Below are 18,872 nucleotides of genomic sequence, written 5' to 3'. Positions count from 1 at the left end.
AAGTCTTTTATCCACCTTGAATTTATTTTGGTGTGTGGTGTAAGTTGGTAATTGAGTTTCATTTTTTTGCATGTAGCTGTCCAGATCTCCCAACACCATTTGTTGAAGAGGCTATTTTTACTCCATTTTATGCCTCTTCCCTTTTTGACAAATAATAATTGAACAAAGAGACTTGGGTCCATTTCTGGGCTCTCCGTTCTGTTCCATTGGTTTATGTTTCTGTTCTTATGCCAGTACCAGGCTGTCTTGATTACAGTTGCCTTGTAATACAGTTTGATATCAGGTATTGTGATCCCTCCTACTTTGTACCTTTTTTCTCAAAATTACTGCAGCTATTCGGGGTCGTTTGTGGTTCCATATCAATTTCTGATATGTTTGTTCTGTATCTGTGAAATATATCATTGGTACTTTAATAGGTATTGCATTGAATCTGTAAATTGCTTTGGGTAGTATGGCCATTTTGATGATGTTAATTCTTCTGATCCATGAGCATGGTACATGCTTCCATCTGTTTGTGTCTTCCTTAATTTCTTTCTTCAGTGTTGTATAGTTTTCTGAGTACAGGTCTTTTACCTCCTTGGTTAGGTTTATTCCTAGGTACTTTATTTTTCTTGTTGCTATATCCATGGGATTTTTTTCCTGATTTCTGCTTCTGCTATTTGACTGTTGGTGTACAAAAATGCCTTTGATTTCTAAATACTGACTTTGTATCCCACTGTTTTGCCAAATTCATTTATTAGGTGGAGCAGTTTTTTGGTGGAGTCTATAGGATTTTCCATGTACACTATCATGTCATCTGCAAACAATGACAGTTTTGTTTCCTCCTTTCCGATTTGGATGCCTTTTATTTCCTTTTCTTGTCTGATCACTGTGGCTAAAACTTCCAATACTATATTGAATAGCAGTGGTGAAAGTGGACAACCCTGTCTTGTTCCTGATCTTAGTGAAAAGAATTTTAGTTTTTGCCCATTGACTATGATGTTAGCCAACATCATATAGGTCTCTCATATATGGCCTTTATTATGTTGAGGAATGCTCCCTCTATTCCCACTTTGCTGACTGTTTTTATCATAAATGCGTGATGTACCTTATCAAACACTTTTCTACATCTGTTGATATGATCATGTGATGTTTGTCTTTGCTTTTGTTTATGTAATGTATTACATTTATTGAATTGCGAATATTGAACCATCCTTGCATCCCTGGGATGAATCCCACTTGGTCATGGTGTATGATCTTTTTAATGTATTGGTGGATGAGGTTTGCCAATATTTTGTTGAGGATTTTAGTGTCTATTTTCATCAGCAATATTGGCCTGAAGTTTTCTGTCTTTGTTATGTCTCTATCTGGTTTTGGGATTAGGATGATGCTGGCTTCATAAAAAGAGTTTGGGAGTCTTCCATCATTTTGGATTTTTGGAATAGTTTGTGAAGGAGAGAGGTTAGCTCTTCCTTAAATGCTTTGTAGAATTCTCCTGTGAAACCATCTGGTCCAGGGCTTTTGTGTGATGGGAGTTTTTTGATCACTGCTTCAATTTCATCTGCTGTTATTGGTCTGTTCAGGTTTTCTGCTTCTTCACTGAGTTTTGGAAGATTATATTTTTCTAGAAATGTGTCCATTTCACCTAGGTTTTCAAATTTCTTGGCATACAGTTAGTTCTTCATTGTAATTTCTTACACTCCTCTGTATTTCTGTGGTGTCAGTTGTAATCTCTTTCATTTCTGATTGTGTTTATTTGGATCTTCTCTCTGCTTTTCTTGATGAGCCTACTTAAAGGCTTGTTGATTTTCTTTATGTTTTCAGAAGCCCAGCTCCTGTATTCATTGATCCTTAGAATTGTGCTTTTAGTCTCTATGTCATTTAATTCTGCTCTGATCTTGGTTATTTCCTTCCTTCTACTTGCTCTGGGCTGTCTTTGTTGTTGTTCCTCGAGTTCTCGCAGGCATAGGTTAGGTTGTTTATTTGAAATGTTTCTGTCTTTTTTAGGTAGGCCTGTATTGCTATGAACTTCCCTCTCAGGACTGCCTTTGCTGTGACCCATAAATTTTGGGTTGTTGTGAGTTCATTTTCATTTGTTTCCAGAAACTTTTTGATTTCTTCTCTAATTTCATTCTTGACCCATTCGTTGTTTAATTGCATGCTATTCAATCTCCATGATTTTGGGTGTTTTGTGTTTTTTCCTCTGGGGTTGGTTTCCAGTTTCAGTCTTTTGTGGTCAGAGAAAATGCTTGGTGTGACTTCAATTTTCTCGAATTTGTTGAGGCTTGTTTTGTGCCCTATCATGTGGTCTATCTTTGAAAATGTTCCATGTGCATTTGAAAAGAATGTGTATTTAGCTTCTTTGGGATGAAGGGCTCTATATATATCAGGTAAGTCCATTTCATCTAGGACATTCATTGTTCAATGCAGCAATATCTTTGTTGATATTTTGTTTGAAAGATCAGTCCATTTCTGACAGTGGGGAGTTAAAATCCCCTACTGTAATTATGTTGCTGTCAGTATCTTTCCTGAAGTCCTCTAAGATTTTTCTTTATATATTGGGGTGCTCCTATGTTGGGTGCATATATATTTACAATGTTAGTGTCTTCTTGGTGGATGCCTTCCTTGAGTATTACGAAGTGACTTTCTGGGTCTCTCTTTATGGCCCTTTTTTTGAAGTCTATTTTGTCTGATCTGAGTATTGCTACCCTGGCTTTTTTTTCTTGTTCGTTTGCTTGGAAAATTTGTTTCCAGCCCTTCACTTTCAGTCTGTGATGGTCTTTTGTCCTGAGGTGGGTCTCCTGTAGGCAGCATATGTGTGAGTCATGCTTTCTTATCCATTCAGCTATACTATGTCTTTTGATTGGAGCATTTAATCCATTTACATTTAAGGTTATTATTGATGGGTACTTATTCATTGCCATTTTTGTACCTGTGTTCCTCTTTGTCTCTCTCTTTACCTTCCTTTCCTTAAAGTAGTCCTTTTAGCATCTCTTGTAGAGCTGGTTTGGTGGAGGCATATTCTTTCAGACTTCTTTTGTCTTGGAAGCTTTTTATCTGGCCTCTATCATGATTGAGAGCCTTGCTCGTTAAAGTATCCTTGGTTGCAGGCCTCTGGTTCTCTTTACCTAGAATATTTCTTACCATTCTCCTCTTGCTTGGAGTGTTTCCATTGAGAAGTCAGTAGCTAACCTTATTGGGCACCCTTGTATGTTACTTACTTTTTCTCCCTTACTGCCTTTAAGATTCTCTCTTTATCTTGGAATTTTGCCATTTTAATGATGATGTGTCTTGAAGTGGGCCTCCTTGGGTTCCTCTTGATTGGGATTCTCTGTGATTCCTGGATTTGTGAGACCTCTCTCATCAAATTAGGGAAGTTTTCCCTCATTAACTTTTTCAAATAGGTTTTCTATCCCTTGTTCTTCTCCTCCTTCTGATATCCCTATTATTCAGATATTATTATGTTTCATATTTTCTTGCATTTCTCTTAATCCCTCTTCATTCTTTCTGAGCCTCTTTCCTTTTCTTGCTCTTTCTGGATGTTTTTTTTTCTACTTTATCCTCCAACTCACTGATCTGATCTTGTGCTTCATCGATTCTGCTTTTGATTTCTTCTACTGTGTTCTTCGTTTCAGAAATTGTATTCTTCATTTCCTCTTGTCCCTTGAGGATAGTTTCTGTTTCTCTTTTCATGTTGCTGTAGTTTGCAGTGAGTTCATTGTAGCTCCCCTGTAGTTTCTCATAGCTCATTGTGAGCTCTTTGAACTTCCCGATAACCAGAGCTTTGAATTCAGTATCTGATAGTTGACTTGCCTCTATTTCATCTAACATTCTTTCTGAGGGTTCCTCCTTTCCTTTCATTTGGAGATTCTTTGTTTTCCCATTGTTTGTAAGACTCTTTTTGTTAGCCTCAGCTCCCTAAATTGATCTGTTCTGACTCCCTGGGTTTATGGTGTGAACTTCTGTGGTGGAATGCCTGTGAAATTCAGTGGTGCAGTCTCCTTCGGTTATCCTCGTGTTCTCCACTTCCACCTACTCGTGTGTGTGTGTGTGTGTGTGTGTGTGTGTGTGTGTGTGAGATCAGTTGCAGGGGGAGGCAAAATGGTTTATGGTAGTGTTAGAGTATTTTATTATATTTACAGTCGCAGCTGGTAGAGAAGACATAGAAGATCTTCAGGCTCTATATAGTGTTAACCGTAATCTTCAGCCCAACTTGCCACTTTTAAGAGAGGATGGACAAAAGATAAGTCTCTTGTTGGAGAGGGAAGGCTAGTGAGTTGGATCTAGAAAGCAGTCAGATTGCGGTTAGTCAGATTCTGGGGTAAGGTGAGAGTAAAGGGTAGAAAATAGGTGTAGTGTGTGAGCAAATAGAGTTAATTACTCCAGTAATAGAATTCAGGAAATTGTAACGTGGACTAAGATCCGGGAGATGCGTTGTGAAGTATTTACAGTTGTATAGAACAGCTATTATTTACAATAATATTAGAGCAGCAATCATATGATGGACTCTATGTGATATGGATGACATGTATAGGGGATATAGAACTTTGGGTAGTGTGCTAAACGAAAACAAGTAGCGTGAAATGTAGAAAATTGGTAATACACTGTGGAGGAGAGAACAGGGAAAATCTGTCAAATGATACAATATAACCAGCCAAGGCAAAGAAGCCTATACAGAAAAAGGAGGAATGCAGAGATACTATTAAAATATAAAAGAAGTGAGAATAATGAAAGAAATAATAATAATACAAATATGCAGCAACTTGTGCCTTCTCTGCTATAGCAAAGTGAAATTTGTCTCTCTGTCTCTGCTGTTGGGAAGCCTCTTTGGGTCCAACTCTGGTCTTTTCCCAGTTCCAAATTGTTTGTGTTCCTTGTGGGTAAAAGAGGAAAAAAAATCAGGAGAAGGGAGGAAAAGGCGATAAGTTTGGAAAGAAAGGAAGAAGGAATAAAACAGGAAAGAAAAAAAGAGGGGAAAAGTATTGAAAGGCAAAACAATAATAAAATTAAAAAGATAAAAGATTACTTAAAAAAAATATCTCTTGTTGGTTTCAAACTGGCCAAACCAGTTTTTCTGGTCTCGCTGGCTGTAGTAGGCTGAGGGGAGATTGGTGTGGTATGAGCACTCTCCCAAGACGTAACCTGGTGCCTTTCTCCAGAGCCCCACAAAGGGGATCTAGGTTGTCTTCAGAGCACCTTCCCTGGGGGTCCTTGCTGTAGGCTGAGGTGTGGGGATGCATGCGGGCACCAGCCCAGCTGCCTAGGTCTCGCGGGATGAGGCAGGGACCCTTCCCAGTTCTGTGGGGGGATGCAAGGGCTTCCGCCCAACCTCGGGATCACTGCCAGGCTGGGTGGGGAGCAGGCCAAGTGGCTGTCACAGGAGAATCCTTCAGTTTACTTACCAAAAATTTCTCCTTATGAAAGCCTGCCTCTCAGCACAGCCTAATCCCCCAGCCAGACCAGCGACTATGGGAGTCAGAGCCCAACACTGCGCCTCTGAATTCTCCCTAGCTGGCGACCACAGACTCCATGGTTGATCACCGCCCTTTGTCTTTAATACCCTCTCTGCAAACTCAAGCCAACAGGTCTCTCCTGGTGCCCAACCTTGCTTGGCCAGGGAGGGAGGGAGCTGGTAACCTAGATCTCTCTCAAGGACTCTTCAGCAGAACTGGGGCTCCCAAAGAGTTTGTGGTAGACGTACCACGTGCCGGGTGCTGGGCGCCAACTGAGGCTGTTGCTGCTCCTGTCTTTGCTCCGGTCCCTGTGACCCTACTGATCTGCAGCTGTCTCCTTACCATCTGGTTTTTTAGTGTCCTTTACAATTTCTGGTCTCTTATTTTCATATATGCTGTTACTGTTGGCTGTTTGCGCTGTTCCTCCGTAGATCAGCCAGGATTTTCTCCCATGTGTGTGGGGAAATGGAATCTGCTCCATCCTACTCCGTTGCCATCTTCCCAGTCCACCTGGAGAGACATTTTCCTGTGCTCACCATTTGTATGCCCTGTAGAGCTCTCCATTTTCTCTCAAAGTCTTTTGTGTATTAGACTTCATTGTGGGATGGCTTTGTAGTACAGCTAAATTTGTGCAGCCTGTCTGTCCTGTTTGAGCAGCTAAAATACTAACTAAATCATGCATGTTGCCTTCCAATTCACGTAACATTCTGTTCCATGTGGGCTAATACCTGGCTGTGGGTTCAGTAGTTCCTAGGATGTCATTTTGATGTATTCTGCAGACTTCTCTCTTAACTTTATCCATCTTTATCCATTCAGTGTCTTGATATCCCTTTGAATTTGTTTAGTACATGGAAGTTTCTTTTTCAAAATTTTACGTTGTGACTGGATTGTATTCCAAAGGAAAGAAAATGAGTGTCTGTTTAGTGGTGAAAATATGTTAATCATGTATGACCTGGAAGTCTGTAGATTATGTTTATGCTGGCATTTTGTTTACAACTTGTTTTTTTAACTCATGATTGCTGTCTGATTTTCATTTCAAAATACTCTTATGTTGAAAGTATTAATCACTATAAGTCTGCTTGCATTTTTGCTGGGATTTTTTTTTTTTTTGCAAGGGTAATTCTTAGTTTAAAAACCAAAATCATCTTTTGATGTTTTGCAAGACAAGCTGATGAGAAAAGTGGTCTTGAAAAGATTTATTTTGTTTTATGAGGAAGTAGTTTCCCAAAACTTGACCAGAGACTTAAAAAGGATCTGCTTTGAAGGAAAGAGATGTCACAAGGATACATAGTGACTGAAATCTATTACAAATAATGTTTTCAAAAGCTTAAGAATAAGGAATGATGGTTCCTTATTAAAGGAGGAAGACACCGAAAGGCCCAGAATACATAAAAATAAAACTGATTATAGGGCATAACGAGAATGATCTTTTATAAAGTTATCTGGAGTAAAAATATTTGGAACTACTGTAAAGGATGAAGGGTTAGAAAGATGATAAAGAAAAAATAAAGGAACTAGAACATGAAAGGAACTAGCCTGTCATTCTAAATGCTCTTTAAAATGTACTTTGGCAGGAAGTAAAATGGACCACCCCCATGGAATGCTTATGTTCTTGTTCCTAAGCTCTTTATTAGTACTTCCATGGTTGCATCATTGAAGCCCATGGTGGTTAGCATAATGCCTTTGCCTGTAGAATATACTAGCTATTACGTGAATGTTGAAAGTGATCTGAAGTTACTTGAAATTTGTTTAATAAATCAATATAATGACAAAATAATTGTTGATTTATAACATTTTTAAGTTAGTGATTTGCTGGTGTTCTCAAAACAAATATGTTAAAAGTGTTTTTGTTTCCCTTAGTAGGAACTTGGGTTTCTTTAAAACTTGTCAGTTGAGTACGAGTATTTTGACTGAAAGCCATGTATACACATGTTACGTGCCTGATGAATGTAGTGAATTTTGGTCCTATTTTAAAGTAGGGAAGCATTTTCCTTCTTTGTAAAACCAGAGTTAACATGTCCTTAATACATTTGTGTTCTTTCTGTCTTCAGGAAAACAGTGTTTCTTAGTCCTACGTCAGCAGCAGTTTAATGTCCAGGCTCTTGTGGCAGTGGGAGACCATGCAAGCAAACAGATGGTTAAATTTGCTGCCAAGTAAGTAAGCAATTATATCCTGTTGTCAGAATAAACAATGGTGGGAACCACGACTCCCAGCAGTTTGGACCATTTTCATATATTAACATCAGTGCTCCATTTGTTTAAAAATGTAGTTATTTAAATTGTCAGTTCAGTATTGCTGAATACATTAAACTTAACAAAAGAGAAAATATGGAGTACAGACTTGAAATTCATTCAGAACTGCTGAAGCAGCACTCTCTATAGACAAGTCACATTTACTTTCAAGTAGAATAACAAAAAGCCTGGAAATCTCAACATAGCAGAGCAACTTTATTTTGTTATGTTTGTTGAGCTTCATTTCCTCCCTCCCTTCCTCAGTTTGATTTGCATATTAAGCAACAAGTTTTCTAACCGAATAAAAGTGTATAAAGTTAAAAAATATAGTTAAATCATTTGCAAATGATTCTCTCCTGAAGGAAGTAAAATGCATCTTTGACACCCAAAAGGTTAAAAAAAAAGTAAAAATTATTCTCTCTCTTCCCCAAAGTCTTGCTATCTGGCTCAGAGTATCTGAAGAAGCACATTGTTTTGTGTAGTTTACACGAAGCAGAATACAGAGATAGTGTAGTGGTTGTACATGCTGTAGCTCTAAGGTAATAATAGTTGATGATATGGCTAGTGTTGTATGTTGTATGTTTTTCTCAATTCAATTAAAATTTTATTTCTAGGATAATGATCAAAGAAGAATGGAAAAGATTATATTTTAAGTAATAGTGTTCATAGACATACATGTTTTTCAAAGAAACAAATTAATCTAGAGTAAATGTCATATTTTTTCTGTTGATTTTTATGCCTTGTCTTTAGACCTGTGCTTTAAAAGATGAGTTAATATAGGTAAAATTACCAATTTTAGAACTAGAAAGAAACTAAAAAATGATCTAATTTAATACTGTAATTTATATTTGGGCCCCCCCTGACTCCACCAGCACAGTATTTTACCTACAGTGGATGCTTAGTCACTGGTTTTGGTTTAGAGATTTACTATCAAATTCATTATCATCTCATATCATGGTGTTTTAATATAGTGAGTGGATGATCAGCAACTGGTTTTGGTTTAGAGCTGTATTTATCAATTTAGTTTTATTGTATCATAGTAATACCTGCACTCTGGTTTAAAAATTCTAATGCCATTAATTGCATCAATTCACCAGTGAATTCAATAGTATTAGGACTACTGTTATAGTAACCCCATTTCTCCCTAGCTCCCAGCCCTGTTGCCCAGAGACTATCACTTTCATCTCTTCTACTTATATCTTGTAATTAGGTTTACTGTTTGCATCTCATAGTCTGTAAGGGTTTGTGCTTGTGGGTTACATATATTATCTAGCCTTTTAAGGTCAATCTATATCCTGTGAAGTAGGGCATAAATAAGCTTGGTCCCTAGATATAAACTATATGAAGGGCTTTCTAATATAAAGAGCCCCCAGAAACTAGACATATATGCTAAATTATATTTAATATATTGAAAGATACTGGGAGGTCAACTTCAAATTAACAAAAAATAACCTTAATGTCTTTTGTTTTTTATATTTTTTAAAATATATTTTATTGATTATGCCATTACAGTTGTCCCATTCCCCCCTTCATTCCCCTCTACCCTGTACACCCCTCCCCCACCATTCCCCCCCTTTCATTTATGTCCATGTGTCAGACGTTCTTTGGAGTCTGTATTTCCCATACTGTTCTTGCCCTCACCCCTGTCTATTGTCTACCTACCATCTATGCTACTTATTTTCTGTACCTTCTCCCTCCTTCTTCTCCTCCCACTCCTATTGCTAACCCTCCATGTGAAATCCATTTCTATGGTTCTGCTCCTGATCTAGCTGTCCTCTTAGTTTGCTTTTGTTTTAGGTGTGGTTCTTAATAACTGTGAGTTTGCTGTCCTTTCACTGTTCATCTTTTTTATCTTCCTTTTCTTAGGTAAGTCCCTTTAACATTTCATATAATAAGGGCTTGGTGATGATGAAGTCCTTTAACTTGACCTTATCTGAAAAGCACTTTATCTGCTCTTCCATTCTAAATGAAAGCTTTGCTGGATAGAGCAATCTTGGTTGTAGGTCTTTGGATTTCATGACTTGGAATACTTCTTTCCAGTCCCTTCTTGCCTGTAAGGTCTCTTTTGAGAAATCCGCTGACAGTCTGATGGGAAGTCCTTTGTAGGTGACTGTCCCCTTATCTCTTGCTGCTTCTAGGATTCTCTCCTTCATTTTAATCTTGGCTAAAGTAATGATAATGTGCTTCAGTGTGTTCCTTCTTGGGTCCAGCTTCCTTGGGACTTTGAGCTTCCTGGATTTCCTGGAAGTCTTTCCTTTGCCAGATTGGGGAAGTTCTCCTTTATTATTTGTTCAAATAAGTTTTCCACTTGTGGCTGTTCCTCTTCCCCTTCTGTACCCCTATAATTCGAATGTTGGAATGTTTAAAGATGTCCCGGAGGTTCCTAAGCTTCTCCTCATTTTTATGAATTCTTGTTTCTTCATTCTTTTCTGATGGGAAGTTTCTTTCTTCCTTCTGGTCTACTCCATTGATTTGAGTCCCAGTTTTCTTTCTATCCCTATTGGCTTCCTGGGCATTTCCCTTCATTTCAATTAGTTTAGCCTTCATATGTTCCTCTAATTTGTGACTAAAATCAACCAGTTCTGTGAGCATCCTGATCACCAGTTTTGAACTGTGCATCTGAAAGTTTGGCTATCTCTTGGTCACTTAGAATTATTATTTTTTATATTTTAAGTGGTTCTGAAAACTAACATATGAAGATGGCAGTTCTATTTAGACTATATTTTTTTCCATTAAACTGCATTGTAAGCTTATTGATGTTCTTGAAGAAAAGATTATAGTCTAAACATCTTTTGAAAATCCTACTTACCCGTAAGATTTACTAAGAGGCATTCTACTAAGGAGAGAACAGTCTGTTGATTTGATGTCTTTAGAAGTAGATGCATAAAAATAGTCTAGAAATAGTTATTTCTCATTATTTTGGATCTTCTTAGAAACTCCTGGGACTTGACTAATAGCAGTTGATCATATCAGATATTAACCAAAGCACTAACTGGAATAGCTGCTGGCAAATAGCCTCTCAAACAGAACTTAGTTCACTAATGCCCTTATAATATATAAATTAAAAAAGGCTTTCATCTAAAAGGTATAATGAAAGGGAGATATTTCTTTTAGGCAATAAAATGATTCAAATAACTCAGCTTGGATTTCATAATTCTTTATGGAACTCAATCAAGATATAATTCAGGCTGAACAATTAAATTGAGACTTGGATTTTTTTTTAAACAAAGAACATGTAGCTATTTTTAATCCCTTAAAAATGGATTTTATATAATTAGTAATGTATGGGAAAAATGGTTTCACAATAGAGCTGTTGCAGATTATAAAGCTTTTAACTGGTTATATACAAGTGAATGGAGCCAATTTTATACAATAAGCTTAACATGTATACTTATTAACATGTAACCTGAATAATTAAGAGTAAATGTGTTAATGGCTTTTGCTACCTAGTGGGAAACAAAGGAAATTCTCTTGACTAAGACCCTCTGGTGAAAAATGATGAGTTTTTTAATTTTGTGGTTGTTTGATTTTTGTGGTATGTTGATTATTCTTAGAAACATAATATTGTGCTTCTGGGAAGTCAGCTTATCTTTTTTGTGTGATTTTAGAATATACTTTTGAGGTACTTCACAAATTGGCACATGGCTCCTATGACAAATGCTAGTAGTATGATCTTATATTCAAAGTACCAATTTTTAAAGAAGAAATTCAAGCACAGAAAAATTTGCTCTGGCGAGGTGGCTCAGTTGTTTTGAGCATTGTCCTATACACTAGAAGATGGCGGGTTTGATTTCCAGTGAAGACACATACCTAGGTTGCAGGTTCGAGCCTGGGTTAGTACATGTAGGAAGGTAGTCTATCTCTCCCACCTCCCTCTCTTTCCTCCCTCTCTCTTTCTCCATCTAAAATAAAAATCAATGGTAGAAAAACATATCCTCAGCTGAGGATTTTTAAAAAATTGCTTTTACTTTGAAATGGCCTGTTCTATTCATGGATTATAATAAATTGAGTAACGTTGTATTGTAAATTGTAAAGAACTTTCAGAACTTATTTAAGAAAAAGATGTGTTGGTTTTTTCTTCATCACTCAAAATCCTTTTCCTAAAAGTTATGTTTACTGACTAGGCTTAACATATATATGCTTTATGTAAAAAATGGGTGTGCATTGGCTCCATTGCGAAAACCGAGATTTAAGGTAATTACATACATTTATCTTTGAGGTTGGTTGCAGACTGGTGCAGCCACTGTGGAAAGCAGTATGGAGATAATTCAAAAAATTAAAAATGGGTCTAGATGCTTTTTGACCCAGTAATCCCACTTCCAGGAATATACCAAAAAAAAAAAACCCCAAAACACTAATTCAGAAGAATTGTGAGCACCCCTATGTTTATTGCAGTGTTATTTACAACCACCGGGATAGGTGCTCACCAGTAGATGAGTGGGTAAACCAGCTATGAGACATTTACACAATGGAATACCACTCAGCCGTAAAAACAAAATTTTATCCTTTGCAACATCGTGGATGGACCTAGAGAACATTATCCTAAGTGAGACAAACCAGTTAGAGAAGAAAGACAAATACCATAAGTATTTGGTAATACTTCACATATAAGTAATTTCACTTATATGTGAATCTAATGAACAAACTGAACTAACAAGCAAAATAGGGACAATTCTTTATGAAGATAGAGAAAAGAATGACCGCTTTGGGAGTAGGGAGGTTAGGAGGTGGAGGGATGGAGCAAAAGGTAAAAGGACTCATGGACATGGACAATGGTATGGTGATTGCAGTGGGGAGAAATGTATAAGGGAGTTAAATAGTAATGGAAAAATATAATAAAATATATTTTAAAAAAGAAAAATTCTTCTGTTTGACATTAATAGATGAAAAGTAAATACTTGTATAATTTGCTCTGGTCTAACTATATTAACTTATTATCATTACACCATACTGCAAAAATCCTAAACTATGGCTCACAAGAAACCCTCTTATGTTTCAAAGCATGAGGGATAATCCAACTTTCAGCTATGGCACCAGAAATGGTAGTAATACTATCATTATTTCCTGATGTTTTAAAAAATATTTGATAGTAAAGTCTTCTATTTGTGAGTTTTCTAAAATATTTGGCATTAATTCTTTTTTCTCTTTTTAGTGTTGCTCCTTATAATTTCTTCCATATGTTAGTTGGCTTTAAACAGGATAGTCCAATAATTTATTAGACTGCTATTTATTGATATATACAAGCTCTTACTGCTTTAAGTCCATACTTGCTGGAAGTTTCCTTTTATGTGCTATTTTTCTCTAAAATCTTTAATGGCTTTCTATTTCCAATCATGTCCAGTATTAATTTTGATTGCTGGTTCCCTCATTACAGTGTTATTTGCCACTGCTTCCCAAGATATACTCTTAAGATTGAGCAGACTACATATATGCAATGGCTTCTTACTTTATGGCTTATGCTGAAAGCTTTGGCTTTATTTAGTAATTTTCATTTTTTCTCAGTTTAAGGTCATGTCCATCATGATCCTCATTGATCACTTTTTCTTATCATTTCTTTGGGGTCCACAGATACGTTCTTGCAAGTTTGGAAGTATTCAGTATTTTTTAAATTTTAGTGTATATATTTTTATTATTGTCTTCAGGTTTTATAAGGGTATTATTATTCTATATCATTTTAAAGCCTAACTTATAGCAGAATAACTGAATTTAGTACTTCCATTTAGCATTTACTGTCATAGTTACATCTGTGTTCATGCCAAACAAAGTCAGATGATATCCATGTTCTGTACAAGTTAAGATTTCACTGTGTTTGAATAGTGACACATACTGAACGAGTTGGGTTACTAGGCGGTACTTGATAGTTAAGAGGCATCCTGTCATGACGTGCGTGGCTCAGTTGGTTGGGCATCATCCTGCAAAGCTAAAGGTCACCAGTTCTATTTTTAGTCAGGGCGCATGCCTGGGTTGCGGGTTTGATCCCCAGTCACTGCTCATTTGGCAGGTAACCCAGTGATGTTTCTCACACTGATGTTTCTCTCCTTCTCATTGTCCCTCCCTTCCCCTCTCTCTAAAAAAAAGGCAAAATCTTTTTATAAAAGAGGCATTCTAAACTTTTAATAGCCTGTGCCACTCAAACAAATTTATTGAATCCAATTTTCTGTGTAAGGGCCACAGAATCACTAAGAAGTATAATCATTTCCATGCAAGGCAAAATGTTTCTATTTCCAGATACCCATTCATTTAAAATTTCAGTTAAACAATTCTACATTATTAACTTTTGCATGAACAAGAGATAGTTTTATAAAAGTATCAACTGTTACTTTATTAAATCACACTCCAGAGAATTTAGGTTAATTTTGAGGCTTAATTATTCAGACCCAACCTCAAAGTTAATGTTTTATGTAATTGTTAACAGGCATTCTTCACATTACTAGTATTAAAGTAAAAATACAGAAACAGATTAAATGTAGAACTAGATCAAAGGTTACAGCTTCATACAGTGAATAAAATTACTGCAATTTAGTTTTTTGCAAACTTTAAATTAATATTATTTGAATTTTATGTTTTTGTATTTGTTTTTATTTTATTTAAAGTATATTTAAATAACACAATAAAACTTATTTAAATACTCACTGAGGGTTCCTGGCATATTTTGTTCCACTAAAGAGAGCCCATGCAATAGTTTGAGAACCAATGGTCAGTGGCATATTGAATGGAATCTTCCTGAGCTTATTTTTAACTTAAAATTCTGGGGATTTTGGTGAAGAAAAATTAGTTCACATAATAAGGCATTATGGAACTACTAGGATGATTTAAACCTTTAATTTGTAGAAAGCACCAATCAATGCTGGGTATAATAGAGAGCCAGAGAGCGCAGAAGTTTGGCTCCCCACTCAACTAGCCATGTGACCTCACAAATCGTTTACTATATGCTACCCTTACTTCATTTTTAAAGCTAAGACTCTTCTTTTAAAATCTTTATTTTTACTCACCTGGGAATATAAAAGTCTGAGATTGAGTATGCTATTAATTCACTGTAATTGAAAGAAGTTACTTGACGTGTTAAAACAAGTTTGTGCTTGCCTTAGAATTAAATACAGATTTTCTTTATCACAGTGGTTTAATATTTTAAAAAGTAATTCATGTTTTGGGGGTTCTGTTTGACTTAAATGGCAAATACATTGTTTCTCATGTTCGGGCATTTTGAATTCTTTCCTCAATGAATTGTACAATTTAATTTACATCATTGAAGCATTTTTTGTTGGTGTGTTACTCAAAAAACTAGTATGTGGCAACTTTATAACCTGTCCTTTTTTCTAACTAATTTTATATTATACCTTTTCTACAATTTAAAATTATTAAATTGAACATGGGTGGTTATGTAGATGTGTGGAACACATTTCTTATTGAGTATAGTAAGATTTTTTATTGTTGAGTATAGTAAGATTTTACGATTGAGTATAGTAATAATTTCAACAAATTATTTCTGACAACTAGAAGGTTAGCAAACTTGTCGCCAGTTTTGCTGAAAGGCTTTAATAGTCAGCTACTTGTAGATTGTGTTAAAATTTTAAGTTTTTGTTGATATAAGAATATGTAAATATTCAGAAAGACATGTTCTAAATAATATCTTCACTATTCTTGATTTCGGAGGGTGCTAAAGGAGGTAAATGGGAATAAAATGGAAAAGTATTAAAAAATATGAGCTGATAACTACCTAAACTTACCAATCACAATCATCACCTAGCTTTCACCAACTCCCAAGTTTATCCTTACTATTCACAAGTAACCATCAGCATATATCAATATATAAGATTTTTACATATTTTAGGCCTTTATTATAACAGTGTAGTATAATAAAGCACCTTGGGGGCATTAAATCTGCGGTACATAAAACAATCTGCAATAAAAGGTAAAAGCCATTATTTATACAAAGTTTATGCTGTTAACCATTTCATAATTATCGTGGGTATATTGAGTAGATTATATAAATAATGATGGAGTATACTCTTCTTCAGTGACTTCTGTAACAGGTGCTATATGTTTATGGGTATAATTTATATATACACACACAAAATTTTTTTGATCCTCACCTGAGGATATATTTATTGATTTTAGAGAAGAGGAGGGGCATCCTGGCTGATATGGCTCACTGGATTGAGTGCTGGTCTGCGAACCAAAGGGTCGCCAGTTTGATTCCCAGCCGGGGTTCATGCCTGGGTTGCAACCCAGGCCCCCATTAGGGGGTGCACAGGAGGGAACCATACATTGATGTTTTCCTCTGTTCTCCCTCCCTTCCCCTCTTTCTCTAAAAATAAATAAAATATTTTTAAAAGAATTTTAAAAAGAAGGGAAGGGAGAGAGAAACATCTATTGGTAGCCTCCTATACATGCCATGGCTAGGGATTGAACCTGCAACCTAGTTATGTGCACTGACTGGGAATTAAACCCACAACATTTCTGATGTACTAGACGATACTCAAACTAGCTGAGCCACCCTGTCAGGGCAGGTGCCATATTTTTTTTTCAATGAAAGGCCATGGAGAAAGACCCTCCCATATACACTCAGACTTTTATTGCTTATGAAATAGTATTTTTTAATATATTTTATTGATTATGCCATTACAGTTGTCCCATTCCCCCCTTCATTCCCCTCCACCCTGCACACCCCCTCTCCCCTTATGCCCCCCACTTTAGTCCATGTCCATGTGTCATAAGTTCTTTAGCGTCTGCATTTCCCACACTACTCTTGCCCTCTCCCTTCCTATTTTCTCCCCACTGTCTATGCTACTTATTCTCTGTACCTTCTCCCGACCTCTCCTCCTCCCACTCCCCTGTTGCTAACCCTCCATGTGATCTTCATTTCTATGGCTCCACTCCTGATCTAGCTGTCCTCTTAGTTTGCTTTTGTTTTAGGTGTGGTTGTTAATAACTGTGAGTTTGCTGTCCTTTCACTATTCATATTTTTTTATCTTCTTTTTCTTAGGTAAGTCCCTTTAACATTTCATATAATAAGGGCTTGGTGATGATGAACTCCTTGAACTTGACCTTATCTGAGAAGCACTTTATCTGCCCTTCCATTCTAAATGAAAGCTTTGCCGGATAGATCAATCTTGGATGTAGGTCTTTGGATTTCATGACTTGGAATACTTCTTTCCAGCCCCTTCTTGCCTGCAAGGTCCCTTTGGAGAAATCAGCTGACACTCTGATGGGAAGTCCTTGGTAGGTGACTGTCCCCTTAGCTCTTGCTGCTTCTAGAATTCTCTCCTTCATTTTAATCTTGGCTAATGTAATGATGATGTGCCTCAGTGTGTTCCTCCTTGGGTTCACCTTCTTTGGGACTGTCTGAGCTTCTTGGATTTCCTGGAAGTCTATTTCCTTTGCCAGATTGGGGAATTTCTCCTTTATTATTTGTTCAAATAAGTTTTCCACTTGTGGCTGTTCCTTTCCCCCTCCTGGTACCCCTATAATTCGGATGTTGGAATATTTAAAGATGTTCTAGAGGTTCCTAAGCCTCTCCTCATTTTTTTTGAATTTTTCTTTCTTCATTCTTTTCTGATGGGAAGTTTCTTTCTTCCTTCTGGTCTACTCCATTGATTTGAGTCCCAGTTTTCTTTCCATTCCTGTTGGTTTCCTGTGCATTTCCCTTCATTTCATTTAATGTAGCCTTCATTTTTTTCATCTAATTTGTGACTAAAATCAACCAGTTCTGTAGCATCCTGATCACCAGTGTTTTGAACTGTGCATCTGATAGTTTGGCTATCTCTTGGTCACTTAAAAGTACTGGCTCTGGGGCTTTGATTTGCCATAATTTTTTGGTCTGGTCGTGCCTGTTAATGTAGTGAGGGGCGGAGGCTTAGGTGTTCACCAGGGTAGGACAACCCAGGTCGCTGGGTTGTGATGCTGTATGTGGGGGTGGGGTCAGAGAGGGAATAATGGCACTTACTCTGCTGTTTCTTGCTTTGCTGTCTCTTGGATATCAGTCCCCTCTGCCACTTCCCACAAGCAAATTGGGCCCTTCCGGTGCTGGTTCCCAGGTGGGTGGGCTTGTGTACGTTCTAGGACCTTGTGGGTCTTTCCAGCAAATTCTCCTGTGAGGCCAGGAATCTTACCTGGAACCTCAACCCCCGCAAGTGTTTTCAGTTGGTGCTTTTGGGCTTTATTTCTCAGTGCTGGGGCTCTGGGTTGCGCGGTCTGTCTCACTGCCCATTTGTTGCCTGGTTTATCTGCGCAACTGTGTATCCAAGGTCAGCCAACCATCTTGCGCACCTCACTGGGTTTGATCATTTCCTTCCCGTGCTCAAGTCTGCCAACCACCACGTTTTTGTGCCGAAACCCCTCTCTGCTGGCTGCCGACTAAGCCCTTCTTACGGGTCTTGATGAATGGTTCATTGTTGTTGTCAGAGGTACAGTTCAATTTTCTGTCTGTTCTGGTTGCGCTTTTGTGTCTAAATCTTTGTTGTCCTTAAATTTGGTGGTACAAGGAGACCTAGTGTTTCCACCTATGCTTCCATCTTGGCTGGAAGCTGAAATAGTATTTTTAATATTTAAGAAATTTAATGTGTAATTAACACTCAGTATAATAAATAAGTGAAAACACTTATTTGTACAGATATATGTACACCTGTTTTCACTGCAGCATCATTCACAATAGCCGGTACATGGATGCAACCAGTGTCTTGTCAATAGATGATTGGATAAAGAAGGTGTGGTACATACATACAGTGGAATAGTGCTTAGCAATTAAAAATAATAAAATATTGCCATTTGCACCAACATGAGTGGACCTTGAGTGTTATGCTAATAAGTGGAAAAGGACAAGAACCATATGATTTTATTCATATGTGGGATATAAAACAATAAGCAAGAAATGAACAAATAAAACAAACTTCCTCAGTACAAACAATAGAATGGTGGTTACGGGGAGGAAGGGGGTTGGAAGGAAGACAAAGTAGGTAAAGGGAGGCAAATACATGGCAATGGAAGGAAACTAGACTTTGGGTGGTGGGCACACAATAGAATATTTAGATGTTGTATTATAAAGATGTACTTCTGAAATTTATATAACATTAACCAGTGTCACTCCCCCAAATTTAATTTTTAAAAAAATGAAAACAGTGGCAGGAAAAATAGAAACTAGAGAGATTTATGTTTGGTTAAGTTTTTTTTTAATTTTTTTTATTTTATTGATTATGCCATTACATTTGT

The 18,872-nt window shown here is 36.9% G+C and overlaps 1 protein-coding gene across 2 annotated transcripts in view; it reads left to right on the top strand.

The window, feature by feature from the left end:
- Positions 1–18,872, top strand: part of DARS1 (aspartyl-tRNA synthetase 1) — a 59,060-nt gene that overhangs the window by 11,018 nt on the left and 29,170 nt on the right. For both annotated transcript variants that reach the window (XM_053666970.1, XM_053666974.1), the window contains exon 4: positions 7,484–7,586. In XM_053666970.1, the coding sequence (XP_053522945.1) occupies positions 7,484–7,586 (103 nt within the window). The remainder of the gene's footprint in view (positions 1–7,483; positions 7,587–18,872) is intronic.

The sequence above is a fragment of the Artibeus jamaicensis genome, unplaced genomic scaffold (genome assembly GCF_021234435.1).
Source record: "Artibeus jamaicensis isolate MK-2021 breed Jamaican fruit bat unplaced genomic scaffold, CSHL_Jam_final contig_1284, whole genome shotgun sequence".
Classification (NCBI taxonomy): domain Eukaryota; kingdom Metazoa; phylum Chordata; class Mammalia; order Chiroptera; family Phyllostomidae; genus Artibeus; species Artibeus jamaicensis.
This window is presented reverse-complemented; position numbering and strand designations above follow the sequence as displayed.